Below are 12,153 nucleotides of genomic sequence, written 5' to 3'. Positions count from 1 at the left end.
TGTGTCCATGGTCAGTGATACACTCAGAAGTCTGAACTCTCTCCTGCTTGGTTTCAAGATCATCCTCAAAAAACCATCACTGGCACTGTCATTATCAATGTTGAAGACATCAATGACAATTGTCCCACACTGGTGGACCCAGTACGGAGTGTCTGTGAGGATGAGCCATATGTGAATGTCACTGCAGAGGATTTGGATGGACCCCAGAACAGTGGACCATTCAGCTTCTCCATCATTGACCAGCCTCCTGGAACGGCACAGAAGTGGAAGATAACGCACCAAGAAAGTAAGTACATCAACATCTAAATAGTAAGCGCGATTGATAACTAGGAGTTTATGACATAGGCTGATTGTTCTCTCAAATTTTATTTCCAGTATATTTTTAGGCCAGGCATAGTAGCACACTATGAAAGAATCCCAGTGCTGGGAGACAGAACAGTGAGCCCTCCATGAGAGCTCTGTGAGTTCAAGGCCAGATCCATCTACATCGGGAGCTCCAGCCCCGCTAGAGCTCCACAGTGAGACCCTGTATCAAAAATAGTAGTCAGGGTGAAAATGTAGACCACGTGTCTTCTCTCAGATTATACTTCAGTTCATCCCCAGTGTAGTCTTTAAGAGGGAAGTAAAATGAGGGTCTGAACTCTGAACCTAAAGTAGTACCCTAGTTCCTCATACAGACCTGTGGAAAGTAAAGATGGTCTGGCTTGTCTTAAGGAAGTTGAGTTCTCTCCAAGTACCCTTTCAAGTGCTTCTGCCTTAACAAGCTGAAGAAACTGGAGCCTTACTGTGTACAGCAATTATATATTTGTGAAGTGCATTCATAACAATCCTGTCTAAAATAGCATTAATTGAGCATGTACTGTGTGCCACGCCCTCTGCACACACTATCTCATTTAATCCTTGCTCAGTAACATTATGCCCTGATGGTGGGCTAGGATGCTGGCCTAACCAGGGTGTAACAACTGGTTGAAAGGCACAAAACTAGTTTGTGGTAGAGACAATCTGGCAAAGGGTCTGAAACACATGCTAACCCGATGCTGGTAGACACAGTGCAATGCTTGTGTCTTGCACATGTCCTCTTCTTGATGTGATCTTTTGGGTGTCCTTGGGACAGTCTCAAATACAGAAAATTCTACCCACAAGACTATTTAGCAAGCAGTGTTCATTTCAGAAAAATTACAACACAGTTATCAGCAACTATCTATAGCTTACCTTAAAATAATTCAGAGAAAGGTTTTGTTTGGTTTTTCTGCCATTTGTTGATATTGTTTAATTTAGTTTGGTTTTTTTGGTTTGTTTGTTTGTTGTTGTTGTTGTTGTTTTAATACAGGCATACAAATGTTCTCACAATTCTAGTACTTAGGAAGCAAAGGCGAGGGGATTGTTATGAGATTAACCTTTACTACACATCAGGTTTCAGACTAGCCTGGTCTCCATAGCAAGGCCCTGTCTCAAAGAAATAATGTCAGCAGGCCAACCCAGTGGGTAAGAGAAGTTCCTTGCTGCCAAGCCTGATTAGTGATTCCACACTCAGGACCTACCTGTAACCTCCACATGCTGACCGTGGTGCTAGAACACACAGAGAGAACCCCGTCCACACTGAATAACAAATGGAATTTTCTTATTTTGAGATATGACTTCAGCAATTCCTTTATTGTTGTTGTTTCTATTTGCTTGGTTTTGAGACAGGCTCTTCCTCTGTTGTCTGTACCGGCCTCAAACTCTACTGTTGTCCTGCTTCAACTTCTGGGTGCTAACGTCTTACTTACTTTGTCTTTTTTCATGTGTCTCTCACTGAATTAAAAATGCATGTTTAAATGACATGAAGCGCCATTACCAAACTTTTTAACAAAAGAAACAAAACAGTAGGTATATAGAGAGAAAGTATCTCACAAAAGAAAAGACCAAAATAAAAATAAGATGGGCTTATCCTGAAAATTATCAAAACTGAGGGTGACATCAGGCAGTTTCTGCTACATTTAAAAACCACTTTGATAGCTTCTTTTTTAATAACTGGTAATACAAATGTCCATGTTATTCACAGAAATGTCGTCGCATTCCCACTGACTGGAGCGGGTGGTGATTGTTCCTAGCATTTGGTGAACCACACCCATTAGCTAATCTAATCATCATGAAAGTTGCATCCAACCCGTACCCTCTGCTAGTTAATCTTTTGAAATCTGTGGGCACATTTTTTGGTGAGCACAGAGAGTGAGCACCAGGAAGAGCTGGTGAGAAATAAAGCTTCCACCTGAGGCCACATTAAGACCCTTTATTAATTTCTCTTCCCTCAATGTTTATTCTCTTGCGTCTCCTCTCTGGCAGGTACCAGTGTGCTGCTGCAACAGAGCGAGCGGAAGCTTGGGAGAAGTGAGATTCCCTTCCTCATTTCCGACAGCCAGGGCTTCAGCTGCCCCGAGAGGCAGGTCCTTCAGCTCACCGTGTGCGAGTGTCAGAAGGGCGGGGGCTGTGCGGCTGCGCTGTACAACAACTATGTCGGCCTGGGCCCCGCCGCCATCGCGCTCATGATTCTGGCGCTGCTGCTCCTGCTCCGTAAGTCTGTGTTCCCAGGGCCTTGCGTAGTGTTAATAGGTCTTCAGAAAGGACTTACCAATCATGTACCGTGTGGATATAAGGTTGTTTTTACAAATACAGTTTATTCCAATCCAAGCGTGCTTTGCATCTCAATTCGTTGGCTGATCGGCTTGCCTCTGGCCAGCACCCGCTGCAGTCAACCCTGTCCTAAGCACACACACAGGCACACACAAAAGCATGTTTTGTTTTGCTTTGTTTTATTTTGTTTTGTTTTGTTTTGTTTTGTTTTGTTTTGTTGGGATGGGGCTTTAGAGACAAGGTTTCACTCTGTAGCTCAGGCTGGCCTCAAACTCACAACAGTCTTGCTTCAGCCTCCCAAGCATGGGAGAATTGCTAAGTACTAGGGGGAATCACAGGCATGTGCCTCCATTCTTGGCTGCTTTTGTTCACTCTGATACATATCTTTTTTTTTTTCTTAGACAATAGACTTACCAAAAAATTAAAATAAAATAAAATTGGAGAAAATTGGTTTAAATGTTTTCTCCCAGTCACAGTGTTCTGCTTGGGGGCCAGAGACAGGCTCTCTGTCATGAGGAAGACCTCTGAGTCAAAGGATTCTGTCTACCTCTGGGCTTGGGTGTAATTCAACTGAAGCAAGGCTGGAAAGGTTGGATCAGAGTGAAAAAGACAGAAAACAGAAAAATGAAGCTTCAAATATGTGAAGAGTGGGCTTTGAGAACTCAGATGTGAATTCTAGATGGCGTGGGTTTAGCTGGTAAATGGACCTCTGACTCCACTTTGCTTTTGTACAGTGGTGCCACTCTTGTTGTTGATATGCCACTGTGGAGAGGGCGCCAAGGGCTTCACCCCCATTCCTGGGACCATAGAGATGCTGCATCCTTGGAATAATGAAGGGGCACCCCCTGAAGACAAGGTCAGTTCTTCAGACAGTGATGTGATCTGCTACTGGTCTGATTTTATTGGGTGACATGGGGAATTTGAACAATCTCACTCTGTAACTCAGACTAGGCTTGAACCCAAAGCAATCCTCCTGCCTTGGGCTCCCAAGTGTAGAGATTACAGCTGTGAACCATCAGCTTCTTTTATGAGTGTCTTACTTAGAGGGTGTCGGCAAAAGTTTTTGTCATGAGAGACTGACACAGCTATTAAGTTGTGAAATATACACATTAGGGGCTGGCACTCAACTCTTAAAGTCCTTGGCATCTAGGAAGCAACCATGTCTACACAACTGAGGCCTGCATCTGTGGGATCTGACAGTGTCACAGTTAAAGTGAGGGACCCAACTGGTGTCCACTGCAAAACTGACCACGTGCTTGCTGGTGAGGAAAAGGCCCTATCCCTTGCAAGGTCACGGGAGCCTGTTTTGATGTTGCAGTGTGACGATGAAGACAGAGTCATGCACATGTTTATCCGGCAGTAGTCATCAGATCTCACATGCATGCCTATCTTAAACAACAGGTTCAAGCGATAGTATATTCTCTGCTCGCCAGAGCGGAGTGGAAAGGCTTTGACTACTGTGGTATCTCCCGTGCTAGTGAGAACGCAGACCAGAAGTCAGAAGGTGATCCTAACTGTGTCGAGTGAAGGACAGGGAATGCACCCCATTATTAAATGGTCCTTTCAGTGCCAGGTTGGATTCACATCCATTCTCAGTATAGTCAACTGACAGAGGAAAACTCCAACTCCAAGGTGCTTATGAAGTTATTACTACAGAAAAAAAAAAAACTGACAAAGGGAATTAAGGAAGGAAAAGCTTATTGCTTGAGAGATACAATGTATCATGGAAGGAAGTCTTGGTAGCATAATTGTGAAGGAGCTGGTCACAGTGCAGAGAGCAGACAGGGAGTGGTGTCAGGCTATAAAACCCCTGCAGGGACCCACTCCCTTTAGTGAAGCTCCACCTCCTAATGGTTCCACAATCTTCCAAAGCATCCCAGCAACTGAGGACCAAGTGGTCAAACACATGAGCCTCTGCGGGCATTCCATATTCAAAGTGCAATACAACCCTATAACCCCAGTAGTTAGGAGACTAATGGAAAGCAATCACAAATTCAAGACCAGTCTAGACTACACAGTGAGATTCACTCTCAAACGACTAAACAAACACGCCCCCAGTCTACCGTCTTCCTGCGCCTGCACAGACGGGTTTCCTCCCAGACACTAGCTCCAACCCTCACACTAGAGCGAGCAGCTATGACATTATGAACTGACCCTGTAGGCACATTTTCTACAAGGTGTAGATAGCATTTCTTGGTCCTCTTTGGTCAGAAGTCAAGAGACTCTATCCTGTAGCAGTGGAAGATTGGAAATACACTTCTTATTTTGAATGGCCATGTGTCCAGCTGAAATTTCAGAGTTTTGTAATTGTCACACAAGACCCTAAAGAGGAGGTGGGTGCCATTGGTTCTGGTTAAGAGGGTAAACCGAGACCCCATAAAGAAATCTGGGCTTTGTGTCCTCTGGTTGTAGTCAACTCTAAATCGGAAATAAGAAATCCTTTACAAGACTGCAGTAGAAGTGCCCCCTCCTGGCTGTTTTTCTAATTTGCTTAGGAGGAAATAGCTCACCTCTCATTCCATCCACTTAGCTCACATCCTCCTGCCAAGTACACTGGTCGGCCCTTTGTCCTTCGGATTCATTTCTGAGCTGTGTTCTCCGCTAGGTGGTGCCATCGCTTCTAGTGACTGACCATGCGGAGAGCTCAGCAGTGAGAGGCGGCGTAGGAGGCGCGACGCTCAAGGAAGGCACGGTGAAAGGCAGCAGCTCAGCTTCCGTTATCAAAGGGCAGTCTGAGTTTGACGCCCGATGGGAAGAGCACAGAAGCCTCCTCACTATGAGGGACACTCACCACGGAGGGACAGCAGGAGCCATCACTGTCGATGGAACCATAAGGACAACAAGAGCCACAGGGGTTTCCCGAGACATGAGTGGGGCTCGAGGAGGAGCTGTTGCTGTGAATGAGGAATTCTTAAGAAGTTACTTCACAGAGGTAAGCGCTGGTTTCTATGGATGGCAAGGAGGGAGCCGTTTATGTCAAAATGTGAGATTCTAGATTACTACTAAGTGGGCTTTTGTGAGGGATACAGTTAGTGGGGAAGTTTTATGGTGTGTTTTGTTTTGTTTTGTTTTGTTTTGTTTTGTTTTGTTTTGTTTTTTGAGTTGTGTTTGCAGGCGATGAGCGAATTGGGACCCATTGAACTAGCCAGTGGCTGGCTCAGTTAGTCAGTGCTACCAAATGGCCCCATAGTCTGCATAGTTCTTTTTCTTCATGTTTTTAACCTGTCAATTTGCTCCCGCTCTGCTCCATGTCATCTTCATTGTAAGATGCACACTAAGAAAGCACATTGAACCAGGGAAGCTGCCATTTTGTGACCCAGGAGAAATGACAGTGGCAGAGCCAGGCATCGGCTCAGGTGGCTATGTGTCTCCCTGCTGGGATAAAGCACCTGACAAACACATCTTTTTTTTCCTTTGTTTTAAAAGATTTATTTATTTTACTTATGTGAGTACATTGTAGCTGTCTTCAGACACACCAGAAGAGAGCATCAGATCCGATTACAGATGGTTGTGAGCCACCATGTGGTTGCTGGGAATTGAACTCAGGATCTCTAGAAGGGCAGCCAGTGCTCTTAACCACTGAGCCATCTCTTCAGCCCCTGACAAACACATCTTAAGGGGGGAAGATTTATTTGGGCTCATGGTTTGAGAAGTTAATGACATCATGGTTTGAGATCACCATGACAGACCATCATGGTGCAGAAGGCATGGTAACAGACGCATGAGACAACTAGTCACATTTGTCGTCGTGCAGGAAGAGAGCTGAAAGCCGCCTCTCAGCTCATTCTCTTCTGCTCTTCTTTAATTTGGTTGGGAACCCCAGCCCTTGGAATGGTGCCACCCACACTTACGATGATGACTCTGCCCACCCCGTTCAAACCTCTCTGAAAACTGCCTCAAAGACACACCGAGAGGAGTTCTGCCAAGGCAATTCTAAATCCAGTCAAGACAGTAATGCAGATTAATCATCACAGGCTCCTTCAGACTCTACCCCCTTCACAACTGCATTTCCTTGGTCAAAGAAAGTCATGTGACTATGATAAGTGACCATGGGTCAGAAAATACAGGCCCTCTGAGGAATAAACACAGGAAGACAGAGATCATAGTCTGAAACACTAGGGCTAATAAATCCATTTGCATTTTTGTTTGGGGGGGATTATTTGTTTGTTTTAATTGATTTTATGTGTATGGGTGTTTTGCCTGCATGTGTGACTGAGTGCTGTGTGTCTGCATTTCCAGTAGTGGCCAGAAGAGGGGGCCAGAACCCTGGAACTGGAGGTACATGTGGTTGCTGGGAATCAAACCTGGGTCTTCTGAAGAGCAGCAACTGCTCTCAAGCACTAAGCCATAGCTCTAGCTCCACATTTTTGTAATTTATATAATAAACTTGTGACTCTGAAGGGAATTCACAGAACAGACACACACACACACACACACACACACACAAATCGATGAAAAAGTGACACAAAAGATGATCATATGTCATGGCTTGAGATTAGCAATTGAAACCAGGACTAGGGATAAGTATCTCAGCTAAACAAAATTTATCCCAGAATGTTGTTCATTACCAGACAGAACCAAAAGTATTTATTTTATTTAAGAATGGAAACTAGTCCATTCATGCGGAAACATAACACTCTTACACACGTTGGTTCTTTATGACAGGAATCCAAAGCCTTAAAGCAAAAACTGCTGGAGAAATAGACAAATCCACAATTATAGTCAGACGCTGAAAGATACAGGCAGGAAATCAGCAAGGCTGTAAGGGAAACAGCAGCATTGTCAGCTGGCTGGATCTGGTTGACATGGTAGAACGCTGGGTACCACAATCTAAATAGGTCTGGTTAAAGGGTAAGGACTTTAACTCACTTAAGGGAACTTAAGGCTCTATGTTCAGTCTCCAACCCCACACACACCAAGTAAAGAGAACTAGAATTTCAAAGCTATCATAAGACTGTCCAAAGAATCAACGGCTGGAAGTAGAGACACATGTATGTAATCGTAGCACATGAAAGGCTGAGGCAAGAGGATCCAGGAGTTCGAGGTTATCCTCAGCTGCATATAGAATTTGAGGCCAGCCTGGGCTACATAAAATCTCATCTCAAAGAGAGTAGAGGTTTTCAAGTGTATCCATTGTGTACATGGATTTCCACCAGTTAGCATTTGGCATTATTTTCCATTTGTTTTTTTTTTTCCATTTTGTCCCTCACTCACGTAAACACACGTGTGCTAGAATGCAGTGTGCATATTCTCTGTTGCACACAGCACAGCTAACAAAATAAGAAACTTAAAAGTGGTACAATGTACATTTCCGTCTAGATACTGATCTGTTCCATGATAATGAAAGTCTTGTAAAGCAATTACATTTTCTATTCAGTGTCTAATTGGGTTATTAAAACACTATTCACTTTTAATCTGAAGTTGTACTCCACCCTTTTTTTCATCTTTCATATTAGTATTCTGTGAGATGACAAGCCAACCATGATGTAGGATGGCTTCAATGTGTTTCTTTTGTGTTTCCTCGTAATTAGACTCAATTTCTTTTCAGTTTATGCATTATATCAATAACTATCAGGCCTGATTTTAAGTGAACTTGTCTGGTAGTGACCTGTCTCCATTCTTATTTTCATTTAGAAAGCAGCTTCTTACGCTGGGGAAGATGACCTTCACATGGCCAAAGACTGCCTTCTCATTTACTCTCAGGAAGACACGGACTCTCTCCGAGGCTCCATCGGGTGTTGCAGTTTTATCGAGGGAGAGCTTGATGATTTGTTCTTAGATGACCTGGGGCTTAAATTCAAGACCTTAGCTGAAGTTTGCTTAGGTCGAAAGATTGATATGGACATTGAACAGAGGCAAAAGCCGGTCAGAGAAGCAAGCATGAATGCAGCTTCTGGCTCACACTACGAGCAAGCGACAACCAACTCAGAGAGCACGTACTCCTCTAACAGTGGCTTCCAAGCCTCCAAACCTCTGCATGGAGCACACACAGAGAAAGTCACACAGGAAATTGTCACTGAAAGCTCTGTGTCTTCCAGGCAGAGTCAGAAGGTAGTACCGCCACCTGATCCTGTGGCTTCTGGTAATATTATAGTGACAGAAACTTCCTATGCCACAGGCTCAGCGGTGCCACCCAGCACTGTGATCCTGCCTCCTAGACAGCCACAGAGCCTTATTGTGACAGAGAGGGTGTATGCTCCAGCCTCCACCTTGGTGGGTCAGCATTATGCCAATGAAGAAAATGTCCTTGTTACAGAACGAGTGATCCAACCTAATGGGGGCCTCCCTAAGCCCCTTGAGGTCACCCAGCATCTGACAGATGCACAGTATGTGATGGTGAGGGAAAGAGAGAGCGTCCTCGCTCCCAGCTCAGGCGTGCAGCCCACTCTGGCAATGCCCACTGTGGCAGCAGGAGGACAGAATGTCACCGTGACAGAGAGAATACTGACTCCTGCTTCCACTCTGCAATCCAGTTACCAGATTCCCAGTGAAACCTCCATCAAGGCTAGGAAGACCGTGCTCTCTAGTGTGGGAGGCATGGGTCCCCTGCCCCATTTAGATGTAGAGGAATCTGGTCCTCCCAATTCTACTATAACCACATCTTCCACCAGGGTCACCAAGCATAGCACCGTGCAACATTCTTACTCTTAAAGAGAAGCCAGCCGCAGTCTGACCCAGAGCTTAACTAGCTTCCATTGGGTGTGTGTCTCCATGCCTCTAATGTTGCCACACAAAGACTTGCACGTTGAAAGAACTCATTGACATGCCAAAGACACGGTGCCTCAGGTAGGGCTGTATTTCAGAAATGCTCTGTGATATTGGGGGATGGAATTAAGATGCTGGTTCCTAAGTGCCTTTTAGTGCGCTGTGCAAGCAATACTCACAAACGGGACATGTAAAATTGGCTTCCAAGAACTTGCCAAATTAAAGCACAGTTTCTAGTTCCTCTTGTCCTGAAAGATGGGTCTCTGCACAATGTGTTGGTATTCAGCAGGGACAGGTCCACCCTGTATATTACAGAACCACACAGGTTAAAAGTACCAAATAGCACCAGAGACACATCTCCACTCTAAGCCTTCAACTTCAGTTTCTGGTTCACTTTAACACTGGGACCCTGAGTACACTGGAGACGAGAAAAAAAGAATGAAAAAACACTGGAGCCCTTTTTTAATTGTGTAAAGTTGACAGAATTTTAGAACATTGTCAGGATGAGAATACATATTGTGTATTTCTCTGCACATAGCATGTCCTGTGAACTTAAAAAATGACTTCATGTTTCTCCTCGTTTATCAGAGGTCATGAAAATGTTGAGCATTTCAGTTTTATAATCCATGATAGCCAAGTGTGGTGGTGCCCGCCTTTAGTCCAGAACTCAAGAGGCAGGCAAATCTCTCCAGGTTCGAGGCCAACCTAGTCTATATAAAGAGTTCAAGGACAGCCAGGGCTACATAGAAAAAACCCTGTCTCAAACAAAACAAACAAATAACAACAACAAATATTAATAATAATCCAGGATAAAATTCCTACTTAACTTTCTGTAATGTGATAGTAGACTACTAAGAAAAACCTCCTCAGATATTTGTTTCTTAGCTACAAGTTAGTGCACTTAGAGCTGGACAGATGACCAAGTGGTTAAGAGCACATTATTGCTGAACCTTCGGTTTCTGTCTTCCCAGTACTGGCGCTCACACCACCTCTAATTCCAACTCAGGGGATCTGGTGCCCTCTAATGGGCGCCAAAGACATTGCACTCACTCAGCGGGGTGTAGTTTGTGAGCTGCCATTGAGTGCCTTAAGTCCTCAGTGCCTCTCACATGTCCCAAGCCAGTATCTATGGGTCAAGAGGTCCACAAACCACTCTCTTACAATTACTCAAATATCAAGAAGACTCAGTAGTTCCATAATTCTGAATTAGGACCTTTACCACCTTGATATCTAAAAGACTGGTCATGACTTGATATGCATGAAGTAAACATTTTATCATAAAACCCTTGACTAACTGGCCCAATCTCATTCAACGTCCTTGTCTTGTTTCTTTGAGGAAGCTATTGTTTGGATTGTGCAGAACACCAACAGAAAGTATTATATAATTAAAGTCTGCTTTTAAAAAATAATGTTTTAAAACCTATGCATGTATCAGTCATAATTTATATCCATGTTTCCCACCCACCCCACCCCCCTAAAAAATGTTGAAAACCATCACATTTCTGGATATTTTGCTAGGAAAATGAAATTCTACACTTATATTTTTGTAGACTTTTTTTAAAATGTTGTTTACATGCATTGTGTTGTGGAAAAAAAATGTTATATGGTGCACACTAACCGTGATGCATGAAGTGATTTTATGCATGGTCTGCTATGTGGGGCAGAGGTCACCTTATTCCTATGATCTGAAATTGTTTACTTTCTACAAAGTAAGCTTTGTGGGAATTTTGCTTTCATTTTCTCTGTACCTGATATTATTTTACCAAGTGTGCAGATGGAATTATGCTACTGTGTGAAGTTGTAAATACATCCCATGTAGGAAAAAAAAAACAACTTAAAACTCAATCTTGAGCTCCCTCTGTGGGTGGGTTTGGGGCCCCACTTCTCTTTGTGCAGGGTATAATCTTCCTGGTTCCCAAAACGGTGATTTGCGTTAGTTTTTACATTTGTTCCTTGGGAGGATTGCATTTGTGTGTGTAACCATGTAAAATATTTTAATAAAAAGGCTACTTTCCTTCAGAGAGACCTCTCTCCATGTCTTCCTACTGATATTTTACAACGAATGTTACTGTGTGGCAAAAAAAAAAAAAAAAAAAAAAAAAAAAAAAAAAAAAAAACACCCTTCCTGAAGGCAGGTGTTTCTTGGGTTTTGTTATTTAATATGATTTGCTGGCCCAGCCAGACTCTTTGAAAACAACATTGCTAAGAAGGGTAGTTACGTTAATATTGACATTGAATAGTCTTTTACTGTACATCCAGTGGTTTAAATGCTGTGCTCTTGACATGGGATGGAATTCTATCCCAATCAACCCAGGATTAACTGAAAATGTGGTAAATTAGACATGTAGTTAATATGCCCGGCCCAGCCCATCTGATATTATAATACAGTTCCGAGCAAACGCATGTCACTTTGGCAGCACCCTGCAGTTGAATTGTCATGTTTGTGACTGGTCATATTATTTATCTAAATTAAATTTTAAGCAAGTACCATGGTTATACTTCTGTCTGGTTAGTCCAGCAGGTTTATTCTTAAGGAACTGAAGGTCACACTGACCAGAAACTACAGGAATCTCTTATAATTTACCAGAGAAGGAGAAAGATCCCCCATCTGACCCAAAGAGAGGACATTTGTCTACAGTATTTAGAGAGAATTGTTTTAGTTGCTTGTTACTTTTCACAACAAAAGATATGAGTCACCGCAGCAGCAGAAGAAAGAAACCATTATTCTATGCTGGGACTCTAGGGAAATACATATTAATTATTCTATGCTGGGACTCTAGGGAAATACGTATTAATTATTCTATGCTGGGACTCTAGGGAAATACGTATTAATTA

General features: G+C 43.3%; 1 protein-coding gene across 1 annotated transcript in view; it reads left to right on the top strand.

Annotated features, from left to right (window-relative positions):
* Dsg2 (desmoglein 2) overlaps window positions 1-11,337 on the top strand; it is a 43,594-nt gene extending 32,257 nt beyond the window's left edge. Inside the window, exons 11-15 of the mRNA XM_034518227.2 lie at window positions 59-286; window positions 2,326-2,553; window positions 3,348-3,469; window positions 5,219-5,545; window positions 8,248-11,337. Of these exons, the coding sequence (XP_034374118.2) occupies window positions 59-286; window positions 2,326-2,553; window positions 3,348-3,469; window positions 5,219-5,545; window positions 8,248-9,264 (1,922 nt within the window). The 3' untranslated portion in view covers window positions 9,265-11,337. The remainder of the gene's footprint in view (window positions 1-58; window positions 287-2,325; window positions 2,554-3,347; window positions 3,470-5,218; window positions 5,546-8,247) is intronic.
* The last annotated feature ends 816 nt before the right edge of the window (window positions 11,338-12,153 follow it).

The sequence above is a fragment of the Arvicanthis niloticus genome, chromosome 14 (genome assembly GCF_011762505.2).
Source record: "Arvicanthis niloticus isolate mArvNil1 chromosome 14, mArvNil1.pat.X, whole genome shotgun sequence".
In the NCBI taxonomy this organism is placed as follows: domain Eukaryota; kingdom Metazoa; phylum Chordata; class Mammalia; order Rodentia; family Muridae; genus Arvicanthis; species Arvicanthis niloticus.
This window is presented reverse-complemented; position numbering and strand designations above follow the sequence as displayed.